Source organism: Stegodyphus dumicola, chromosome 6, assembly GCF_044657685.1.
Source record: "Stegodyphus dumicola isolate Sdum_Otavi_A_Nest chromosome 6, ASM4465768v1".
Taxonomy (NCBI): Eukaryota; Metazoa; Arthropoda; class Arachnida; order Araneae; family Eresidae; genus Stegodyphus; species Stegodyphus dumicola.
In genome coordinates this window covers 97,747,904-97,774,281 of record NC_140773.1, presented here as the reverse complement: position 1 = coordinate 97,774,281, position 26,378 = coordinate 97,747,904, and the positions used below count along the sequence as shown (strand labels likewise).

Here is a 26,378-nt window from a genome sequence, read left to right as displayed (position 1 = left end):
ATAATTAATTGATTTTTCTTGATTTTAATAAGTTTTAGACAGTTGGAGGGTACATGTTGCAAATTTCATTTTGATTAATATTATTGAAAGTAATAATATCATCAATACAGTGGTGGCCAAAATTTCGGACACTTTAGGAAATTTTTATGTTTTTGTAATTTGTATGCTTATAGAAAACGTCACGTTTCACAAAATGCAAACTTGTATATATCATTTTAAAGAGAATTTATTACTGAATTCAATACAAAACACTAAGTTCAATTATTTGCAATACAAAAAAAAAGTTAAACGATAATAGTTATCGATATACATTAGATAGTGATGATTGCAGTGAGTTATCAATACTTAGTAGGGTACCCTTTATTTTTGATTACAGCTTCACATTGACGTTTCATTGAGCTGACAAGAGTTTTAAGCTCTCCTTTCGTTATTACATGATGCCAGGAAACAATTATAGCCTCAATTAGTTCCCTTTTATTTGATGGGCGCCTCATTCGGACAAGAGTTTTCAAACGGTGCCACAAATTTTCGATAGGATTGAGGTCAGGACTGTTCCCTGGCCATGAAAACAATTTAATGCTCTTTGTACGAAACCACTCTTTCGATATTTTGGCCGTGTGGCAAGGAGCAGAATCCTGCTGAAAAGTAAACGAAGCATTGTTGGAAAAGAGATCTCTGATGGAAGGTAGAAGTTTTGGTTCTAGAATAGTGTCAATGTATTTTCTGGCATTCAGTGTCCCATCGATGACATGAAGGCGACCAATACCATCTGCTGACATGCATGACCAAATCATAACACTAACTGGGTTCTTCACAGTTGCTTCAATGCAGTCAGGATGTAGCTCTTCTCCTATTCTACGTCTTACATATTTTCGCCCATCACTACCGAATAACGATATCTTAGTTTCATCACTCCATATAACTTGTGACCACTGATCATCTCTCCAATTGATGAGTTCCTTTGTCCACTGTAGTCCTTTTTTTTTCGTTGCTGAAAATTAAGATAAGGCTTTTTTCGTGGAATTCTACCTCTCAGTCCAACATCTGTTAATCTTCTCCTGATTGTTCTTGAACTGACAGAAACACCAGCATCATTCAGATCACTTCTGATGGCCGCTGATGACATTTTTCTATCTTGGAGACACAGTCTTTTTATTTTTCTGTCATCAATAGATGTGATGCACATTTTTCTGCCTTTTACGTTTGTGTTTTTGATTGAATTTGTCTCCTGATATCGTAAACAAAACTTTCGGACTCCAGATGGTGTCACTGAACCACCCACCTGTCTTGCAATTTCAGCATAGAAAAGACCACTTTCTCGTAACACAATAATATTACATCTCTTTCTAGGTGTCCAATCTACTCTTTTATTTAATGTCATTTATTTAATTAATGTCATGGCTTCTTGACTAAATATTAAAAATTTTTACAAGAATTCCTACTTGTATAAGAAACAGGTCCTCCTTCTACAGAACAAAGCAAAATAATGAATTGTTTCAAGTGTAAACATGATGTCAGCTTCTACTGGCAGTTACTAACATTTGATTGGTTGTCAGAACAAGAACAGTGATTGGCCGGGAAAGCTAGACATTACAAACCACTTCATAACTGTGTTTTTTATTTATATTAAAGTACATATAACTTTTTTGTATTGCAAATAATTGAATTTTGTGTTTTGTATTGAATTCAGTAACAAACTCTCTTTAAAATAATATATACAACTTTGCATGTTGTGAAACGTAACATTTTCTATAAGCATACAAAGTTCAAAAACATAAAAATTTCCAAAAGTGTCCACAATTTTGGCCACCACTGTATATCTGAAAGTGTGTTCAAATTTATTGAAATCATTATCAGAAAGGTTTTTAAGAAATTAAAATTTGTTAGAAAGCAAACAAATGTTACATAAATTAGTTGAATATGAACTTCCCAGAGCATACCATTTGTTTGAAGGTAAAGAATATTTGCATGCTTATGTAGTTATTGTAATGCAATAAATGTAGATATTCTTTTCATTTTTGCAATTTCAGAAAAAAAATCTGGAAGCTCAAGATAATTTTCATAATTTTTGAGCGGGGGGAGAGATGTGTAGAGATTTTCAAAGTTATAGGAGTTGATATTGCTAACTTTTATATTTTTAATCTTCTCAATGATTTGTAAGTTGTTTTGAAGAATCAAGCAGTATCTCTTATCACTATTAGCTTTATCAGAAACTAAATTACATGTTGATTTAGGCAGACTGATGAAAATATATTGAAGTTCTTGAAGATTCTTGTACTATTTGCTACGAGTATAAATATAAATTTGACTGATTTTATGAAGTTCCGGAATTGCATATAAATTCGCAAATCTATTGTTTGAAGTAAAAAGAGAAGATTTCCATTTTTTTGCAAAAAGTATTAATTTTGTTGATTATAGTCTTTTCTTTATTATTGGCAATACAATATGTTGTTGAATTGTGCAGTTTTTTTCGATAAGAGAGTTGTAGAACTTTTTTCATATAATACTTAAATTATTACATGTTTTATCATATTTGGTAAGAGTAAATTGTTTGTCAATTTCAAAAACATTTGAAGTAAATTTTTCCAATTTTTAATGCCTATAAATCCTTTAATTTTTTTAATTTTCTTTTTGTTTTTAAAACAAGTTTTTTATACTGTAATATGTTATATACTGTACTGTAATACAGTAATATTTGGAATAATGTTTTTACTGTAATATGTATATATGTTTTATACTGTATATGTTAGAATAACGTGAAACATGTTAGAATAGCCTAGCAGATACTGTCATCTAATATAAACTCATAAGAGAAACTCCAGTGAAATATAGAACCCACAAAAGTCATCACATTTAATATAACTTTCATGTTAAAATAAAATGAGATACACAAAAACCATTTAAAGCTTTAGAAAACTCAGTATCAATGATCTGGCCTCAGAATAATTTTAGCAGCAAATATAGAAACGATTTAAAGATATTCGTATGAATTCTGCTGCTCTTGAAAATAATCTTTTGCGTTTCGTATTTGAATATGAGAAAGTAATATTTCGAATGAATCCAACTATCACCATCCCATTTTGTTTCATTTTTTAAATTTTGCTAAATAATTTTAGAACAATGTTTCAAAGCTTTCTGTTCAACGCGTAAGCAATGTTGTGTTGATAAATATTTGATTTTTTCTGTTAAGAAAATTTTAATTATATTTATTTAGAAAAATTAGAGTAAATTTAATTCTTTGAGTTAATAATTTAGTTTATTAATAATTTGTTATCTGAATTTCGGCGGGAAAACCAATGCTTCAATGATATTTTGGTTTATTAAGTTTAATCGTAAAATTCGTAATATGTATGAAAAGAATCAGGAAAGACAGGCGAGGCGGGATTTCTGCTGCTTCATTCCCTTTTCAAAGCTTGAATTTCATGTAAGAATGTTCTAGAAGAATTTTCTTTGCCGTCGGTTCCTGGTGTGAATGGAGTACGCGAAGAAGATGAAGGGTTAATAGGTGTTTGCAAGAAAAAGTCAACAGGTCTTGGCTTAAGAGGTGTCCACTTTGGCTACTGGTTCTGACTGACTACGCTTGCGCAGATAGGCCGTTTTTTTTTTTGCGTTTTGGCGGAAAGGTGGAAATTTAATCTTTGAGGGAAGTGCGATTCCTGAAAATTAGGGTGTCGGGAATTTTTCCGTGATTTGAGAGGAACTTGCAACTGCGACTTTACTTTTGCGCGGCGAGCGGAATAGTAGGTGAATTTCCTTCATTATGAGCATATTAGTTGGAGTCTTCCATTCTGGGCCTTTGGAAGAGCTTGTTTTGCTTCTTAATTTGAACCAGGTCTTTTCCTTCAGTCGGTTTAGAGTTTTGATTTCATCAGAATTACTTAGAGACGTTTGGTTATGATTTTGAAGAAACTTCGAATCGTTATGGATTACTATCATTTGTGAGTCGCATATTTTAGATTTTCTCGCTGTGAACTGCGAAGTACTGACTCTATGAGTTGGATTTACCTCTTTTGTGTAATGGGAAATGCTAAAACTTGCGATAAGAACATGAAAAATTCCTCTACTCATGACTGAGACGCCCCTTGTCTTCGTCGGTTGCTGCTTAATGAGAGGATCCCTTACCTTCCAGACACAGCCAACTCTATAATGGTCTTGAAGCGCAAAAGTCACGTGATCAAGATGGTCGATGTATTTTTGTGGTAGTGTGTGGTTGTGAACTCGTGGTCGTGGATTTTTTGGATGTATATTTTGCTATTAAGTGATTTTAAATCACTTATGCTAAGGTAAATAATATTTTTATCTATACTTCGTTTTATACTTTTTTAATTTTTAGATTTTTTTGGGAAAATTTGTAGCTGTTCTCAATACTATTCAAGTATTTCGTTTTAACATAACATCGAATACATTAGTTTGGACGTTTTGCGTAGTGTTGTTTTGAATATTTGTTTGGAATAGTAAATTAAGAATTCCTTGTTTTGATTATTTCTTTCTAATAGCATATTTGACATTCTGTCCCAATAAAAGAAACTTTATCATCACAAACTTTTCAGTCATTAATAACAATTACAGATGCATTCAATTGATTCCATGTTTGTTTCAAAAGTATGAAGCTGAATATATATTGTTAGGAAAATTTCAATGCTCCTGAATCACGTTTTGAAATGTATTGGCAAATGTCAGGTTCAGATTATTAAATAAATGACCTACAATTATTAGAAAATGAGAAGAAGCTTCGTTTTAAAAACAATATTATAATTTCAATCAAATATGAATGTCCCTTTTACCAGATTATGATAAGGATTCTATCTTTACTTTTGCGAATATTAATTGATTATTCAAATTTACTAATTAATGATTTTTTTATAGAAAATGTTTCTTCTGATATTTTAGCAGTGCTAGTTTATGTTTCAGGTTATGATGCCATGAAAAAATTAAGGGTGATAAAATGCAATATTTGACAGGACTGGTTGCAAAGTATTCATTCAGTAGATACAGCAGATGATATTTTTGGTTTTCTTAAAGAATTAGATAAGGGGGAAATTAAAAATTTTCCATCTGAAGTTACTCTATTAAAATCTTCAATTGTATATTTCTTGTTTGGTGAAATTCTTAAAAACATGGAAAATACATTTCTTATGCCAGGAAAGCAAATGGATATTTTATATAAGTTATTTTGGATACGGTTAGCACACCATACATTTACTTTAATTTAACAGATTCTTGCACTTGTGGAATGACTTTACAAACTCGGTTAGAAAATATGTTTGATAACTTGTAAAATAATGTTAAATAATTATGCAAAATATAAAAATGACAAAATCAATATAAAATGTTCATATAAAAATGTTAAAAAATTTAATTAATTTCAGTTAATAACTCAATTGTTTATTTTGATTTATGCTTTGTTTCTGCATAGATTATGTATAATATGTAGCATGTGTGTATATGGTACAGCTTCAATTTTTATGAATTTATTTTTAATAGTGGAATAGACCTGTAATTTGGAGAAATCACTTTAAAAAAACCAAGCCTAATCACTTACCTCTTGGATGGTTTGGAAAAAGTGAATTTGATTGGAATTTGATTTAAATTGGAAATAGTACAAATAGATGGCCTCCCTTTTTTATAAATGCAATTAGCATTTAGTTCTTTGATATTATTTTGAAAGATTTATTTATAGTACAACATGCATGTAAGTTCATCTTTATATTCAAATTTTCTATCATTTAAGGAATTTTAATTCATTTTCCTGTTTTGATAAAATTGAGATATGCAGATTTTATTAGTGAATGTAGTGAAGAGAGATGACTATGGGTATTTGTCTTCTAAAAATTTATATAACTGATGCGGTGGTAGCGGTATGGAGTTTTACAAAATAATTCTTCCCTTAATATTTATTTTACTAGTATGAAAATCTAAAATTTACATTCATAAATCTATTGAATTCCACCCCTATGTGGATTTTATATTATTTTGACAATAAATTTGATTCAGATTACGTAAATGGATTTCATTTTTATCAAAATTACATAAATGAAGTTCGCATGTGGTGATTCTCAATGATATTTTTAGTTACATAAACGAAGTACAAATTGTTTTAAAAATTATTGAAGATATACATTTTTACCGCCTTTAAAATATTGAAGTATGAAAAATTTAATGTAAATCATACGACCTACTCACGTTTATTAATTTATATTTATTTTAAGACAAACTATTATTTCGGTAAACTTTAACTCCGGGATTATGGTAAAGAGAAAGAGATCGACTATTTCGATCACGTGACCTTCCGAAACTGATTTCGCTTCAAGGCCATGATACAGTCAGCTGTGCCTTCCAGAAGAATGACTTCATCCTCCATGAGCACGAAGAAGCACAGCTTCGCGCTGAGAAGAGTTAACAGGATAATCCCAACGCATCGGGAATGGAAAAGTGAGACCATCTTCGAGAACCGCTGTAGTGGAATTCTTGACCTCTATTAAGAGAAAATACTTTCATGTGGGAAATATTAGCCACGTTTATCCATTTTTATCTGGAATGTGTGTCTACTTGCTCTCATGCCTTGGACTACGCCTGTTGTATAAGTAAAATCTTTCCTTTTCCTTTGTTCATGCTTAGGATTTAAAAGTGTTTTCCTTGGTTCATCATGATTGTACAGAAGTCTGAGAAAGGTTTAATTAACGATCTACTAAAATAAAAACCGAACTATTATCAGCAGAAATTGCCTCGTTAGTAAATGTTTCCTGCTTCTTTTTAATTCATGTAATAACTAAGAGTTGTGCCTTGGCTGAAAAGCCTTTATATGTATTATTGTAACTAGATTTTGAATACCTGGGTAGATTAGGAAGTTTTATTGTGGCGAAAAAGACAATATTACAGCAATAATCCATAAAATTACTTCAAAAGAAAAAGAATGAAAAAGGCAAAGATTTAAAACTTCAGCTATTAATTAAAAAAAACAAGAAATATGAAAAATAATTTTTGTTTTCGAAGGAATGAGAAATGCAGGTCTTCCAATTGCTAGCTAGATGTGCTACCGGCTATACTCCGAAAGTTTCTAAAAGGGAAAGAAACACTTCCTATTGTTCTTCCTGAAATAAAAGCCACCTGAAGAGGGGAAAAAAACCGAGATCCAATCGGCTAAACTATTCAAACTAATTCAACTTAGGAAAGGGTAGAAAAGGAAGAAAATATTCAAACGTATTGATGCATATATTAGTTGGTATATTCTTCAAATGATTTTGTTCGAAAGTATATTATACAATGTTATGAATTTTAGACTTAGATAGGTAATTTTAGTAGAATTATAAGTAAAATTGGTGTATTTTTCTGTGAAATGTAGCGCGAGACAAATTGTAAGAGAAATCTATGCCAGAAAAGTAAGAATACAGAGCGAAGTGCATTTAACATAGAGTAAATGAGTAATCAGTAATTTGGCGATGCATCGTCAAACTGAAAAGATTTTGGCCACCTATTTTATTCCAAAATTATTGCGATTATTGGCGACATTTGTGTCCGGTCCCTGTACCGCTGTTATATGTATTGAAATTGAATAAAATGTAATTGACTGATGCGCTAACTGTAACCGTAATCCCCCACTCTTATTTGCTTTCCTGTAATTTCTAGAAGCAAAAAGTGAGATAAATATATCGCAGCCGGTTGAAAACTATTTAAGGCCAAAGAGAGAGCATCTGCTCTTAGTTTTTTAGTTAGATGCTGTTGTTATTGTTGCGATTTCAGCCTGAGATCGGATTAACTTTCTCTATAGGTACCCTTTGCATTGCGTTGTGTTTAACGTTCTTAATAGTTTGAAGTTTAACTACTGGTTACACTGTGAGCACTTGTACGAATATTTCTGTGGAAAAGTCCGTTCTGAAAATTTCGTTTGATAAAATTAAATTTTTATTGACGTATTATCGGGCTTGTGTATTCAATCTATTACAGACCCGTACGCAATGAAAAATAAATAACAGGTGAAGTTGAAAGATATTTTTTAGAGACTGCTTCCTGAGGCATATTTTAATTTGTCACTCGCGAAGTATACGTGCTATAGCTTCAAGTAATCCATAAGAACTTCGATAAGCTTTTGTTAATTAGATGCGATGATTCTGTTTCTTATGATTCTTATAAAATTGGTTTGTATAATAATTCTGTTATAAAGTCTCTTTAAAGTATTTATTTATCTTATCCTATTTTAAAAATAAATAATAGATACAATAAAATTTAACAATAATAAATCTACAGCCAAGGCATTGAAACGTGCCACTGTGGTTATCCAATGTATAATATCTGCCAAAAATGAATTATCCATTTTTCTGGCATCCTTCCAGAGCTAACTTTTATTGTAGAGAAACATTTATTGAAAAATAAACTTTTTTAAAGTGAAATATTTTGAAGTTTCTAAAGTAATAACCGCTTTTTTGTTTAAATATCTTTTTAAAATATATACCCTTTGTTTTCAACTGTGGAGATTAAAAAGCAAAGATAATATTATTCTTATCGTAGTATATCTGAAGGCATTTAAGTTTCTGTTCTGAAATTATGTTTCATTTCTCAATAAGACATTACCTGTTTATTCAGAATTTATCAAACAAAATTACGCCCGAAGGGCAGTTTTTTAACATTTTGTGTGCTGCCTTTATTTATTAAATATCATGTTCTTCACACTTAAACCATAAAATTCAATTCAACAGCAATACCGCAAAATAATTTTAAAATAACCATATCTTTAGAATCTCCGATACACAGTCTCGCGCGCTGGAGAAAATTTTTTTCCGTATAGTATTGCAATTGCTCGATTTGAAGTCGTTAAGTTTGTTAATAAAAAAGTCATTAAACTGTTACAAAATATGAAATCGATAATAAAATAAACTTCAAATTCCAGATGCTCATATTCAGTGGATTAAGTTATTAAAATTTGATGGCTCTAGGTACCATTGTTTTATCACATTGCGAGAAACATATACATTGAACCAGATTATTCATTATTAAATTTCTTTAAATATTACACAGGGCTCTAATATTTGGAGGCAACAATTTAAAAAGTGAACCGATATTTATAGTAAACCAACGCAAAAATTCGAAAACGAAATTAATAGCCCTTCTGAAATAACGCCCTTTGGGCTAATAAGACCAAAACGGTGCAGGTGGAAAGAACCCAAGGTATCAAATTCTATAGAAAATAAATTTAAATAGCACAATAATATGGCATCTGAAAGCTGCTGCAAATAACTATTAGAGCAGTTTTGTAAAATTATCATGGCATGAAAATACTTCTAATAAAAGTTTATGCATGTTTAAAAGTATTAAGAAATTAAAAGTATCTTTCTCATGTATTGTTATTGCTTAATGTTGATATACAATATCAGTAATTCTGCGAAACTTGTTTGTGGACAAAACTGTGATGGATTATAAGGTTTCAAGGATGTTTTGCTCCATATAACTCTCCTCTCCACAAATGACGCCTGGAATAAATAGTTGGACTCAATTCGTCAGTATATTTAGACTGACTGTTTTGGTGTAGTCTGATTTTTTTTTCAAGTCGCCATAAGTGGTGGGAGGGATAAAAAAATAAAAGCAGTAATCAAAGAGTGTAGTCGTTAGTATACGATTTGCATAATATGAAAGTCTCGCGTTCAACTCCGAGCAACAGCATGCAGTCAAGAAATTTTTCAATGACTTCTTCTTCTTATTACCACTTTCCTGTACCCGAGTCATTTATTTTCAAGTTGTTTCCAATGCGTTAAATATTTTATGTATTAAACCAAATTTTAAAGTAATTTCATCTAATATATGACTTATTTCTCATCTAGAAGGCAAACGTTTAATTTTTGTCAGTACTTGGTATTTGTAATATTATGAGTAACTGGTAATATTTCGAGTACAGAAAAATGTAAGATTCCTCTTTACAGTAAGACACACTATTTTACTTCTTTTGATGGAAATACAGTTATTTTTTCTATCCGAAAAATATATTTCAATTTGGCGTTTTAGAGCTAAGTGTCAGTTACTGGATTATTTCTGAACAGATATAAAAAACAATTAACATATTCATAACACTTTCAGTGTTCATTTACTGATTATCGAGATCTCGATAAAAATGTTTAGACAAAGAAAAAAATCCCATTTAGAAATTCAAACAGCAAAGTTATAACTGTCATATTTATTCAGTCATAGATCGTTTAGATAATTCCGGAATTTTTATAAGGTATTTTCTCTCTCCTTTCTGCATGCCCTTGTGATGTACCTGAACTCTCGAATACTCGACGGATATTCGAGAGGTCTAGGGTTCGAGTCCCGGTGATGGCATTGCATATGTTTCACGTCTGTGCTTAAAAAAAAAAAGAAAGAAAAGAAAACTCTTATGACTTTACAGGTGGTGACGGAACTAAAAACAGTTCGTGGAGGATAATTCGTCACCACCAGGATTTGGCAATTGGGTTCCCTAATTCCCAGTCGCCCTTTAGAAAGGGAGCATATAATCTTCTCCGTGCATGCCTTGTGGTGTAAGCATACTCGACGGATTTCGAGCGGTTCAGGGTTCGAGTCAAAGCGAGGGCAGTCCACATATTTCACGTCTCCTGCTTCAAAAACCTTTTATGACTCTGTCTCTTAAAATTATATTAGCTGCCCTGTTATTAAAGTGATTAATATTTTAACTTTATCATTTAATAGAAGTTCATTTTTATTCCTGGGAGAACAAATTATTTGTAATCGTCTAGAAATTGCATTCAGTAATAAATAATAATTAATTAATTAATTTGTATTTTTGTTAAAAGACATTAAGAGTATATATGTATAAATTTTACTATAACATATAATAATTCCTAATGGTTTATATTAATTTTAAACTGAAAATTAATTTGTTTCCTATCTCAGATGTTCTTTGCCGAACATAATTCGAGGTATGAAACTGATGTCTGAACTTGTATAAAAGCAGGAACTTTTAATGTTTCCAGGACATTTCACTTGGATAACTGTTTCTCTTCTTCCCACAATTAATTTGGTTCAAAGTTTTTCTTATTCCTCTAATTTTTTTTTTCATTATGTCGGTTCAGAAACGCGTATTTTAGCAATAGCCCTAAAATTACTTTCAGGTAATTATGGAGTGCAAGAACAAAGTAATGCTACATACACATTTTCTTTGGCTTGAGAGATTTGCTTGCATCATTAATATCATTGCAGTTAATGATACTAACGTGATTTCTTAACATTGTTTTAATGATATGGTGAGGGTTGTTATTTGGCTATTAACGTGAATTCCTAAGATAATTTAAAAGACAGAAGTGCGAGACTTAATGGCTTTAGTTTGTCCTCTGTATATTAAATTCCAATTAAGGTTGGCATTATTGTTATCTATATTTATAATTAATACATTACATCATCATCAGAGACATTAACATTCCGGGATGATTTTTGATGAGTATTATTGAGAGTTGACGGTACGTATCATGGGTATGGTAAAATACAAATCTGAAAATGCGTTAATCGTGTTTATTACCATGAAAAGGATAAACTGCATATTATAAAAATTAAGAAAATGCTACGATTTTTAGAAATTTTATGGTTATAATTTTCCTAATTCGTAATTCGGTTCTGCCATTTTATTATGATATTTACAGATATATACGTGTTGTATCTGTGTACGAGTAAATTATTACCACATTCCTGTACATTAATTTATATTAAAAGGACACTGGTTCAAGAAGGTTTATGCAGTTATCATTACAATTCACAAGATAAACGATATTTTTTCTTCATATTGGTAAAATACTTCAATCTATTGTGATTAAACTATAAACCTATATATTTTGCTATTTTCATCCACGTGCTGTTCCTCTATACTTTTATAACGAAAGCCAAATTTGAATGAACACTGATTTTTTAGCTACTTATTCAAGAATTTTTATTTAGACATTGCTCGATTTTTATCGCAGTATTAAATTTTCAAATTCATTATTTTAGAAATAACGTGTTAACAGATGTATTCGTTTGCTTACTCTGCCTTAGATATAATCTGTAAAGCATGTCTAATGAAATTAAAGGCCTAATTTAGTATTTAATGTCATAAATATTACACTTTAATAGAACTTTTAGAAATCAAATCAAAGGCAATAATATCAGTCGTACTTGCAGAATTAAACAATACGCAAATTCAAGTTGTGATTAAACGAGACTTTATGATTGGCAATTCCTTTAGATACATGTTAAATGTTTTCAGAAAAAAAGTTGTCAATATGTCTGACATACGTAATTTTACTTGCTAGAGTAATTTGTAGACTGTATAACAACAAATGGGGAAAAGAAAGAGGAACATTGCAACGACCACACAAAATCGATCCTACGGTCTTTGACCAAAATGTGATGCTTAGAACGTAAAAGACAGGACGGTAACACTAAATGCCAAGCAATCAGGCCGTTAAAGAATCCCTCTTTCCTTTTAATGCCATCTTTTACAACATACTAAATGTGATATACAATCCAATTTCCTCAGACTGAGAAAATTACTAATTTGAAAGGGTAAAATAAGGTACAATTAAATGAAAATAAAGTAAATCAACTCTTATGTTACTCTTTTCCTTTTGCCTGTATGAGACAAATTTTGTCTTTATTCGTTCTTTTGAGGCACTAAGATATTTGTTTCTCTTTTTGGGAAACTCTTAAACGCAGATCAGTAAATTTATTTTCAAATAATTCATTTCGGTCTACTTCAATCCTTTCTCCCCCCCCCCCGAAAAAAACCGGCATTGCATTTAAACACTGCCTGTAAATATTATTTTACTGCAGCTCAAGCTTTTAAGCAGAAAAAACGAATTTCATCTCCTACACTTGATTTATCAATTACTGAAGATTGAGAAATTCAAGACTGTTAATTTTATGGCAAAAGAAAAAAAAAAAAAAAAAAAAAAAAAAATGCTCCCCTTATCACATATGCACAAGTGGTGCTCCAAATCTCTTTAAAAATTATCGTCAGACTGGGATGACAATAAGTTTGATATCCTCTAGACCAGGGGTCTCCAAACTTTCCAGCCTTAGGGCCATACTGATTACTCCAGTAAGTTCCGAGGGCCAAAACCATATTATCATTGTTGCCGGTGGTAAAAAGTGAAATAGTCCACTGATGAATAAAAAAGTCCGAAAAAGTACGCAACGTTTAAAAAAGGCTGCAAATCGGACTAAAGTCCGCAAAACGGCAGCACTGCATATTATTAATTTTCCTGTCATTATCTGTAATTTCTAGATTAGTCGTAGAGTACGAGCCATGAGGAGTAACGTGACACGACATCTGGTGGACACAAGCGGAAATAGGTAGTACCTTCCATCACTAACAGATGGCGCTAATAGCACGTACAGAAGTCAGTTCCTATGACACTGTTGTGGAATAAAATAGTGCATACCTCCTTAAAACGTGTTTGTGCGTGTTTAAGTTTAAGACATCTTTGTAACAGTATTTTGATTTGAATTGTTGCTTTTGTGTGTGATTTAGTAGTATGGAAAAGAAGCGAAAAATTGATAGTGAATGCAGAAAATTCAAAGATCAGTGGAACATTCAGTATTTCGTAATTGAGTCCAGTAACAAGGCGCTATGTTTGATTTGCAATGAAAGCATAGCCGTTCTCAAAGAACGTCATTATGAAACAAAACATTTTCGAATGTTACATTTTCGAATGTTTCATAATGACGTTAAACGTCATTATGAAACAAAACATTTTCGAAATTACTCAAAATATACAGGGAGTTTGCGGACAGAAAAATTCGAAGCAATGAAACGCGGATTGAAATCGCAGCAATCTTCATTTACAAAACTCAAAACTGAACAAGAGGCTGCAACTTGTGCCAGCTTTCGTGTGGCTCTTGAAATTGCAAAACGTGGAAAACCATTCACCGATGGAGAAATGATCAAAGAATGCATAATTGCAGTAGCCGAAGAAATATGCCCTGAAAAGGTAAATTTATTAAAAACTGTCAGTATGTCAGCAAACACTGTGGCTCGAAGGGTAGAAAACATTGCTGAAAATATATCCTCTCAACTGTTCGACAAAAATGGACATGTTGAGTGGTTTTCTTTGGCCTTGGATGAGTCAACGGATGTGTCAGATACTGCTCAGGTGTTGATTTATATTCGAGGAGTAGATAAAAGCTATGAAGTGCATGAAGAACTTCTTGATATGTATAGTATTCATGGCACAACTACTGGTACAGATATTTTTAAAGGAGTTGAAATGGCCATTAATCAAAAGAACCTTCGATGGAAAAACTTGAAATGTATTACAACTGATGGAGGCAAAAACATGAGTGGGAAAGATAAAGGAGTGGTCGCTCTTGTGTCAAAGGCTGTAGAAAATGATGGTGGTTCAAAACCATTAGTCTTACATTGTATCATTCATCAACAGTCCTTGTGCGGAAAATGTTTGGATATGTCTGAAGTTCTGAAACCAGTCATATCAACTGTTAATTTAATAGATCTTTTGGGCTGAATCACCGACAATTCCGACAATTTATTGAAGAGATTGGAGAAAATTACTTACCTTATCATACTGCCGTACGTTGGCTTAGTTGTGGGAAAGTTCTTCAGCGCTTTTTTTAATTTCGAGCAGTGATCGAAATTTTTTTGAATGAAAAGCATCGCCCTCTTACTGAATTACAAAACAACGCATGGCTGTGGAAGTTAGCATTCTATGTTGATTTGACAAAACATGTGAACGAACTGAATTTGAGATTGCAAGGAGAAAACCAGCATCTTCCTGATTTATACACTAATATCAAATCATTCCAGAAGAAATTGATACTGTTTCAATCACAACTACGAAGTAAATGTTTTTCACATTTTAAAACATGTGAAATATTCAGCTACACCACTGAGACTGAGTTTCCTATTGATTTTGCAATCGAAACTTTGAGTGCTTTGAAAATAAATTTTGATACTCGTTTCTCGGACTTTGATGCCATTGCGAATCAAATTAAGATTTTTCAGAATCCTTTTGATACTGACATTGAAACCCTAGCCCCGGAACTTCAAATGGAAATGATTGATCTACAGTGCATTGATATAATTAAGAACAAATATCAAAACTCATCTTTGTTGGAATTTTATAAGAGTCTTCCACTGACACAATTTGATAATTTGCATAAATTTGCTCGTGGGCTGTTTTCTGTTTTTGGTACTACTTATTTGTGCGAGAAGACCTTCTCCAAAATGAAGTACACAAAAAATGTTTACAGATCTAAATTAACTGATGAACATCTTAAATCTATTTTAATAATTGGTACAAGTAAAATTAGTCCACAGCTACAAACTATTGTCAGTGGAAAATCTCAGTTACATAAATCTCATTAGTATTTCATATGTCATTATGCTTGTTATAAGTTATGTTTTTATTTAAAATGTATAAAATGTTAGTTGGATTCATTTCAATAATTTGTTAGTTATTATGTACTGAAGTTAAATTTTCTGCATATTATACATGTCTTTACTCATTACAATTCTGTGTTTCTTTATCCAACTTATCACAAAAACAATAACAATAAGCCTACAACAATGTTATGAGTAGTTAGCCCATGACCATATCAATGTAGATGTCATATTAATAATTATTCAACATAAAATTAGAATACTTCAGTAAACTAAATTTAATTTGCTATAAAAAATATGTTCTCTAAAAGGAGTTTTCAAGTATGCTAGCTCTCCGCGGGCCGGACAAAATCTGTCCGCGGGCCGGATGTGGCCCACGGGCCGTAGTTTGGAGACCCCTGCTCTAGACAGTCAGTCATGCCATCATGGTCGCATGGTGGAAGGGAAGCCGACTGTTACAGCAATGGAAGTGTGTTGTTCCCTTGCAGGGAAAAACAGTGATGTTTGTCTCTGTGGCATGAGGACACTTAAAATATTTTCGAGCTTAAAGCTCTTAGGAGAGGATGTTGAAAGAAGAGGAGTTTTAAACCTTCGTAACCGTTTCTCGCGAAATTCGTTTTCGAAATTGTTATGAAGCTGGGAAAATCCATTTCGAAGTCTATAGCGTACCGAAAGCCTAAGCAAACAACAGATGCAGCCGTTGTCTTGATGAAATTCGTGGACTTGGTCTGGTATTACTGTCAGGTAAATGAGAAAAATCGCACATAGTTAACACAATAACATAATTATTCATATACTAACAGCCCTTTTGAGTAAGGCAGTTATTTTATTTAGTATAATTTCTGACAAAAGAATAATGATCCGAAATTTAAATATATATATTTCAATCAGTAGACTGATTCTAAAAATTGCATTTATGAAAATCTGTACATCAATCTAATTTATAAACTTTTGTCTTTAAATGTGTACTTTTTAAGTTTTTGAATGGGTTGGTTGAAAGTTATTTACTTTGTTTGTATTTAATTATATATCTATATCTAATAGCTAGCTATCTTATATATCTAGCTATTTCTCTCCCATTATCTGTATATATATATATATATATACAGATAATGGTTTGCTATTCGCATTGTTTCTTACCTTATATGTATATATATATATATATATATATATATATATATAAGGTAAGAAACAATGCGAATAGCAAACCTTATTTATTGTAAATGATTTCCATCACGGGAAAATTATTTTGAAAACAATGCATGTAAATTTCAAAATTAGAATTTAAACTAGCAATAGCTCTTAATTTACTCTCTCTTTATTCAAAAATCAGTAATAAACTTTCTGGACTGCGTCATTTCTAGATCAGTCTATGTCACATGGCTTGCATAGAGCTGACGACGTAGCTAATTCGGAACCTGAACTCAAAATTTCGAGAACCGAAACTTACTCTTAATAAGCAACTTTAACCGAAACCCTCTCTTCATTAGCCTTCATACTGGATAATTTAGTACTTTAATATCTACCTCTCTTCCTGCTAAGATGCAATTTCGCAAGCGTAGCCTCTGCTAGCTATTGTCTATTGTTCTAAAAATTTAATCTGTATAAAATTGTGGTCTGCATTGCTCACCCATAATGATGATGTGCAATGAAAAAGAACACGTGTGATAAGAATTAATTATGAAAGGAATAGTTTTTTTCCAATGGCAGATTGTGAACAGTTACAGTGTAGCACAGTCCATTTATCTATACAAGGCCAGATGTGGTGGTCTCTTTATTATGGAGGAACCTAATAGGTGGGCCACCATCGCCTCCTATGAAGGGACGGAGAGTTACAACCATGCTTTCTTCGGGATTCGAACCCAGGCCCTTTGGTATCGCAGTCAGGCTTCCCTAATAACTATACCATTTGGGCGGCTGAAAAAATAAAATTATCTGTGGAATTTGCGGCTACGTCTTTAAGCTTACGCTTTAAGAGTCATCTTTCTAACTACGCAGTAAAGTCTTTCCAAGTTAGTAACACGTAAATAGACATCGCCAGTCCGTTGCAGTTTTCTCCAAGTCATCCTATTACACACATATTAATATGAGAAACAATGCGAATAGCAAACCCTTATTCATTGTAAATACTTTTTATCAAATTAAAAGCATCAAAATAAAACAGTTCGAGCCATAAACTTTGTCATAAAAACAATTTGATTTCCACTTTGCATTCTAGTTGCAAAGGGTAGAAAGAAATTATTTCTTGCTTCAACAATTGTCAACTATAACAGTAGGTCCTTCATCTACTATGCCCGTAAGAGATTATGCACTCTATTTTAACTGTAAAACTGCTCTTCAATAGTATATTAGGAGAGTCTGACATAAAAATATAATGGTTACCCTGAATTTTAAATGAAATATCGGTAACATAATTTTTTCTAGCATAATAGACTGCATATGAACGATATTTATCCAACTGCATACTTTTGTTCTTCAGAGTTAATTTTTACTTTCAAATATGAAATACCTAATAATGGAATTGATAAGAAAATTATATACGTTTAAAAATATATTTAAAGTTAGAAAAATAGTTAAAAACGCTTTCGGAAAAGTTTCGTTTTTTAGATGTAAGTACCTCGGAAAAATAGTTTTATAGCTGAATTCTCATAAGATCGAAACGAAGTTTTAAAATGACTTGTTTGTCAAGAACATTCTGTTTCTTAGGCTTCAATTTGTTCATTATTTACAGTAGACTGTCATTATTTTATTCACGTATAGAAACAAAATTTTCATCTTCTACAATCTACAGATTCCGATAAGAATGAGAAATATGTCCTAGTTTAACGCCAAATATACCATTCAGTCTTTCTGAATACTGTAGTTTGATTGCTTTAATTTATTTATTGTACGGTTCTAAATACTAATACTTAAAACAGTCTTAAAACGTGAGTATCTTACTTTTCTTTAAATGAACATATTGCAAATGAAGTATTAAAATATAGTACACAATTTCCAGTACATTTAGCGAATTATTAGAAACAAAAAGTAACTCGCTAAAGGACACGGAAATCAAAAATGAGGAAATACGTCTTCAGTATTATATAGACTTACTTCAGTATATGAAGTTAAAAAAATTTTGATAAATCAAAATTTAAAATAAATATTATTGTCAGGCATAGTAATTTACATAAACATTGCCTTTTAAGATTTTTAACTTTGTTTCTTCTTAACGACACTTGCTATTAATAAATCGAAAACATTCCTAAAAATATTTCATTTCTGATTGTTAAATGGAAGCAAAATAATGATTCTCATAGATGTTTGTTTGCCGATATCAAATCTATCTATAAAGTTTTAGATAATTTGAGAAGTCACTAGAGAGGCAGAAACAAAATGAGAAACAAAAGAAAAAGTTATTCTTTTATAATTAAAAGAAAAAAAAACTGTTGGCAGTAAAAAATAGGTTTGAGTTAATTTTTGGACTAAACACAAAAAAAAGTGTGCTCGAATCGAATGAATATTAATTATATAATTTACAGAATAATTGCATAACAGAGAATGTAATTATAGTTGACTAATTTAGCTAAAAATTGCTATTTAAAAACACTAATGTAGATGAAAAGATATGTTATTGTTGTGACTTATGTCACTTGTCTGACAGGAATATTAGAACATGCCCACAGAATTCATAGGCGCAAGGAGTGCAAAATTGCACCTGTCGTTGGCAATATCCTTGAGCACAATATAGGTGGTGACAGTACGATGTTGCTCAGTTCCTCCTTCTATATTGATGGAGAGCACTCCGATGGAACGCGTCAGAGGGTCTGCCATCTTTCTTCCTCTATGACAGCCTTTCTAGTACTTTCGGCTCGCAGCATATTTAGAGTGCCCGATGCTGCGAAGACACTATGCATTTACAAACATCCATGCCTTCTCCGGGACTCGAACTCCAACACTTCGGTACGGCAATCGGCGTCACTAACTTCTATCCCGGTTGGGCGGCAGATGAAAGATGCGGAATACTTAAAATTTGCTTTGCAATAATATTTTATTTATTGATTTCGTTAACAATACATAAAAATGGAAACAAATTAGATACATTTTTAATAATATTACGTATTATTGAAATTGTAAGATCCACATTTTGCATGACTTGCGGCACATTTAGTGGTATTAAATTTTCAACAAGACAAAATACAGTATATATTCAGAAGATGAAATATATCTTTCAAACTTCAAACGTATACTTACGGTAATGATAATTCCAGGAAACCTTTTATTAACTGCAAAAAAAAAATAATACAGTAGAATAATATACATTTTGTTACGAAATTTGCGTGAGGTAAAAGCTACGAAAATCTTTTTAACAGTTTCGTTTCAAATATGCGTCGTAAAGTACATATCATTATAAACGAACCCACAAAGCTATTCTATTTCTAGCTTTTTTGTTCTCATTTAGGTGTATTCAAATCTCACAGTAAATCTTCTGAAATAAATAAATTCAAAAAATAAAACTTGCATTAATGCGAGAATAAAGCACAACTTTTCCAGAAATCTCTTTAGTTCCTTTCTTTTTTTTATTTCGTTTGACTCATTGCATTTTTTCATTCGTTCGTTTTTTTAAACGCATCTCTAATGCATCATTAATCAAAACTAGAGGTTTCAGAAACGTTATTTTTTTCTCATTACTAGCCAAAAAGTATTTTTTCGTGTCTTTTCATGTAGTCTTTTTCTCAATTTATTCGTTGAGTTTATACGCATCTTTCTTTCGATTAATCGCGGTTTTCTCCGATTTTTCCCTTACGGAATTTTTTTTCTTTTTGTCGTTCATCCCCATTGTCTAAAATAAGCTCCTGGCTATGATTAAGCTGATGATTGTTATGTATGAAAAAACTTTAAAAACAAGATTGTTTCATGAAGTATTCTTTATAAAGAATGTAAAAATTAAGAATTGGCAATGACATTTTAATGCCAAGATTTCTGATCAAGTAATTATGCATAAGGAAGTAATCAAAAGCAGAGCAAGATTCAAAATTCCCTAACCCTGCTAACATTATTAAGTTATAAATAAGAATTTTTTGAAAATTGTCTAATACAAAGCAGATGCAAGATTTCTCTTGCATTTTTAGACTTTGCAATAAAAATGATTATTTATGAAATGAGAGCTACGATTTCGAAATTTGCAGCATGCATAAAAATAGATCTCATTTTCTCATGTTGAAGCGGAGAAAATCTTATTTTAATCGTTTGATGATATGTCGTTACTGTAAAATAGGTATCTTGTGATTTCCAAGGAGAATAATATTAATTAATACTCTATTTAATTTCTTTCTATATTTTATTATTTGTTAAATGTATTAATGAATAAAAGAATACTGCGTAGCAACATTTTAATTGCTTTGTGATTTTTACTTATATTACTATTTTTAATTATTAGTTTGTTGATTTATTAAATTAAGATAATATTGAATTTTCTATCGAAGATACTCGCTAGCGTAATATTATCCATTAGCTAGTTAACGCAGTATAAGACGTCACTCATTACAGGACAACTGACTGGCAAAATTTTAATGCAATAAAAACAGAAACAGAAAAGTTGAAATTTAAATTGAATATGCTTCTTATTATAGTTCTAGAATTCATTTTAGTACTGATTTATTTTTAGAAAAGATAAGAAACTGAATTTTTAACGACATTTTTTTTAACGGGATTCTTCAGGCATTTCTGCAAAGGAAGAAGTTTCTAATTTTTATGCGTTTAAAATCTTGAAAATGTTTTTAATGATGATGTTGAAATTTAACTTTAAAACTTTCAGAACTTTTTATTTTGTAAGTATTACTGTACTTCGATCAACACACATTTATTTTATTTTTCTTTACTGCTTCTATTGAGCTCCCAAGCCAATATGAAGGTTAGCAAAGAAAATGTCCATGCTGATAGGCATGTTTCGAATGCGGGATGAAGAGTCATTAAGTTTTTTTGGAGTGACTGGGAATTAGGAGACCCAATCGCCGAATTCTGGTGGTGACGAATTATCAACCACCACTATTTAGTTTGGGAGGCACTTCTAGAGCCATAATGCTTTAATTTTGAAGAAGGAGACTTGAAAGATGTACAGTGCCCTTGCAAGACTTGAAAGATGTACAGTGCCCTTGCAAGAGATCCTAACTTTGGGCCTTCTGAATACGCATCGAATGAGCTTCCATTCTGAATAAAGGCATGACGAAAGGAGGGAGAAAATACCTTCTATAATTCCCCTTTTTAAAGAGCAACTGGGTAGGAGGGACCCAATTTTCAAATCCTGGTGGTGACGAATCCTGCTGTTTTTTTAAAGTTCGGGCTTCACTTGTAGTCTCATCAGGGTCGCAGGAAGGCATGAAAAAGGCACAATGCGCTCGCCAGGGTTCGAACCCTGGACCTCTCGCGTGCGCGTCGAGTGTGGTTCCAATTACAACACAAAGACAAGCGGAAAGGAGAGATAAAAGACCTTATAATTCAAAACGGAAATGGCTTAGTTCTCTAAATAGAATTAAGACGACCAACTAATGATGATTTGGTTATGCAATGCTAGTGCGTTATTTAGAGCAGTGAATCCCAAGATCTGGTATCGATAGTTTTTCAAAAAATTATTATCTTCATTCTTACATTTTCCTCTATAATATAATATACAGCAGGCAACATAATCATAAAAAATGATTGCACATAAACAACTTAATGATAAGTATAAGAATTTGAACGAAAGCTTTGAGAAAAAGGGTTTATAAGCTCTCATTTTAATTTTCTAACCAGTTACTTTCCCATCAAGCCTTTCTTTAATTCCCTGCCAGAATGTAAATTTCCAGCTCGAATGATATTCAGATTAGGTAGAATGAATAAAGTATTTAAAAGAAAGGTTTTTGAGGTGATATCAGAGCGTGCTCTGCGTGCTTCAAAGCTTTAAGTTTCTAACTTTTGATTTGCTCGATTAGATTCTGTGGCGTTGAGTTATTCTTACCATTACGCTTGTTCATGCCGATTTCGGTCAGAGCCAGCTTGCGCGTTGGTTATACTATGAACTTAGTGACCTTATTTTATTATCCATACATTTGTTTTAAGCAAAAGTTTTGACTATTGCAAACACGAGTTTATGTTGTATGTTAAACTTGAACTGGATTAATAAAAAGGTCCTTTACGCCCTTTCCCTGTCTCGCGGTATTTAGAAGATGCAGCGAAAAGTCGCTAGCTGCCTTTTTAAAACCCTGATCTAATTGTATGCTTCTTAAGAAGACCAAGATCTTATAGATTTATTTGATTTATGTGTTATTAATTTTTGTATTATTAGGTTTTCAATTTTACAAATAAAAACAAGTTTTCGGAAACAAAATAAAAAGACTCGCGTTGTAGAAAATTTCTTTTTAAGTCCATGCGATGGCTACGCTTAATGCATTGATGCATGTATTAAATATTTGTCATAAAAGACTGCTTAATTTAAATCTTAATTAACTTCATTCAGAAACTTCAACTTCACTCATTCAAACTTCAATTCAGAATATTCAACATGATTCCTTTTTTCTTGTAGTAAATTATTGACTTGAACCTGCTCCTACCAGCTAAGATGAAACGTAATTACCGTTGTTCAGTAAAAATTTTATTTTGAGATATTTCTCACGGATGACTTTTAAATTCCAAAACTTAAAGTACACATATGTTTTGAATGAATTAAGCAGCAGAAAAAATGAGCAATACTTCTGCCTGAACATTATGAGGCATTTACACCCTCTTTCTAGCATGCCTTCGTGGTGTAATGGTAGCACACATGGCGCGTACTCGAGAATTCCAGTTCCGAGGGCCGTCACCGGCACTGCACATTTCTTCAGTTTTCTGACATCCAAAAATATTTTAAATGACTCTACAGTGGCGCGCAAACTAAAAGGTGGTGGCCAATAATTCGTCACCACCAGAATCTGATGACTGGATTCCTTAATCCCCCAGCCTCCATTTAAGCCGGGTGTATATGAGGTGTGTTCTCACTTCTTCTTGCATGCCTTCGTCGTGTAACGGTAGCACACTAGGCGCGTAGTCGAGAGGTCCAGTTTCGAGTCCCGGCGAAAGTATTGCTCATTTTTTCAAGTCTTCTGCTTCAAAAATAATCTAAAGACTCTACAACATCCTACTTCAAAGCAATCAGATCTTCTTTCATTATAATATCGAGATCATGAATATAGCAGTTTAATGGTTGTATGGGTCGTGTTGGCACATTTAATATCTCAGCGTCTTGAAAAAGAACATTTTCATGTACATAACAATAGATCTTCCTAGGAAGTTTTTACATCTTTCGTACTTTTTGTGGGAGAGGGGCTTGTGTTTTCTCCTTTTCCTGTATTTTAAATTTTTATATTCCAATTTATGCATGCAAAATTTATTATCCTAAAAAAGTATTATTGATTTTTAAAATATGTTAAAATTTTATGTATTATTTCACTCACATATATTTTATACAATTCTTCATTACTATACATAATATAGCTTTATATCAATGAAAAATTAATTATAAGTTTTAGAGTATTAATATTTTAATATTTTCTGGTGAACAATGGGTTCTTTATTATCCTATGAACTGCCCGCGCATATTCCACTATCGACCCCAAGTCAACCCTTTAACATCATTGTCACCTTAAATATTTCATCGATCCTGTTAAACCCCTTATTTAGAGGAATTTAAACAGAATAATATAGTTTTTGAGAACATTTAGAAAATCCACAAGTTGTGACTTTCTGCATAATACAAATTTATATGTTTTATTCGCCCGCAAAAACTTTTAAATTCTTATTCAGAAATTGATGTCTTCACTAATTTTTTAACATAACCTGAAATCGTGTGACGTAAGTAATGAATTTAACTTCAGCGATTTCTCATTAACTGATTCGTTTCCAGACAACACAGTCCTAAAATTAGAATTAAATGGAATTATTTTAAGGTAAAGAAGGGTAAGTTGACATGGAATTAGATATAAATGGGATTTTTAATAGTTCTTGTTGCTATAATTTGTCTTCAACGTATTTAAGGCCATTAATGTATTCTATTTTGAAGACTCGCGAGGGTTAATAAAGGAATTCTCTGAAACGAATATACATAAGCTGAAATTGAATGTTCGCACACTTTTTCTTTCATTAATGATTTTTAAACATTTCGAGTGACTGGAATAATGTCACGAGCGGGCAAGCGTTTTTTCCTTTTTTTTAGGCTTATTTACTTAGCATTTAATCAAAATCATTCTTTTTGAGTATTTGAATATGTTCAGTCCTTAAATTGGAAGAATCATTCGATGGTTCAAAATATTTAATTACTTTTTATTTAGAATTTAAATGACAATGGATTAAAGCGAATCATTTGACACTTTTGGTATTCAAGCATAACGCATTATTATGAGTGCAAACAGTGCCTTTTTAGAGTGCGTTTATAGTATTCGCTTTATATCAAATGACATTTAAAAGGATCACTGTTAGCATAAATTTAGGTATTTTGAATAATGAAACTCGAAAAGCATACGAACATAACAAAACATAACAAAACTTAAAGAAAATAATTATCTTAAAAGTATTGAAACTGAAAATTCGCAGATTCAGTTTAATCAAGTTCTAAAAGTAGAAAATAAGCATGAAAACACGCAAACGCAAGAATGGGTTATCGACTCAGGAGCCTAAACTCATATGACGAATGATAAGAATTTTTTCTCTCAGTTAAATGACTATAATAAACAAATAGTAACTGTATCCAATGGTGCTAAATTAAATTCTTATGGTATTGGTTAAGGCTATTTTAAAGTTTAAAACTTAAAGGGTCAGGTTACACAAATAAAATTAGAAAATGTATTGTATGTACCAGGTTTAGAGAGTAATTTTCCTTTTGTTCAATCTGTTACGAATAAAGGTTGCATTGTTACATTTGCTAGTAATAAGTGTTACATAAAGCGTAACAATATACTCGTAGCCGACGGCAACACTCAGCAAGGTTTATATAAATTGACCGTAAACTCAATTGACGAGAAAGCATACTTAGCTAATGATGTTTCATGTTCTAATACGAACTGTATACTAAAATGACATCAAAGATTAGACCACAGAAATATAGATGCCATAAAACACTTGAGAAAAATGATTTGGCAGACGGCATTAAACTTGGCAAATGCACTCATAGTGTGGAATGTTCTACTTGTGTAAAAGCGAAACTAATTGAAAAATCTTATCCCAAAACTGGTTTTAGATTTAAAAATCCACTGGATTTAGTGCACACAGATGTGTGTGGGCCAATTGAAGTCAACAGCTTAGGAGGGAAAAGATATTTCGTAACTTTCATTGATGACTATTCGCGTTATACTCAAATTTATTTTATTACTTCAAAAGATGAAGTATTCGACAAACTTAAACAGTATTTTGCATCGACAACAAATAAATTTAGAAAGAAAATAAAGGTTCTCAGTTCCGACAACGGTACAGAATACTGTAACGAAACTACTGAAAATTATTTAAAGAAACTTGGTATTTTTCATCAAACTTCGGTTCCTTATTTTCCGGCACAGAACGGCGTCGCAGAAAGGAAAAATCGCTTTTTAATAGAAATGACAAAAGCTATGCTAATAAACTCTAAATTACCGAAAGGATTCTGGGCTGAAGGAGCAGCTACTGCCGCATATCTTCAAAATAGGTTACCAACTAAAGCCACAGATAGAACATCATATGAATTGTGGAATGGTAGAAAACCAAACTTAAGTCACTTACGAGTATTTGGCTGTAAAGCATGATGGAAGGAAAATAATAGTGAGTAGAACTGTTAAATTTTCAGAAACCGCGTCTTTATCTGACAAACATGCAGAAAATAATGGTGAAGATTTAGAATTAATTCACTTCAATAACTCGCAAGAAGATGAAGAAAATAATGAAGAAATATCTCTTGGCGATGATTTTACAGAAGATTAAGAAAGTTCTGAAGAGTTAATTAAATGTGAAGAAAATGTAGAAAGAAAGGTTTCTAGCAGAACAACCAAAGGGGTCCCGCCGGAAAGAT

At 31.8% G+C, this 26,378-nt stretch overlaps 2 protein-coding genes across 5 annotated transcripts in view; one reads left to right on the top strand and one right to left on the bottom strand.

Annotated features, from left to right (window-relative positions):
* The window catches only part of LOC118204165 (uncharacterized), an 876,973-nt gene that overhangs the window by 63,404 nt on the left and 787,191 nt on the right, over positions 1 to 26,378 (bottom strand). The gene's annotated exons all lie outside the window — the stretch shown is intronic.
* LOC146996806 (general transcription factor II-I repeat domain-containing protein 2-like) lies at positions 13,491 to 14,477 on the top strand. Its single transcript, XM_085819677.1, has one exon. The coding sequence runs from the start codon at positions 13,491 to 13,493 to the stop codon at positions 14,475 to 14,477; it is 987 nt and encodes a 328-aa protein (XP_085675803.1).

Bases quoted from the DNA above. Each gene is read 5' to 3' on its own strand.
- LOC146996806 (XM_085819677.1), top strand. From the start codon at position 13,491: ATGGAAAAGAAGCGAAAAATTGATAGTGAATGCAGAAAATTCAAAGAT.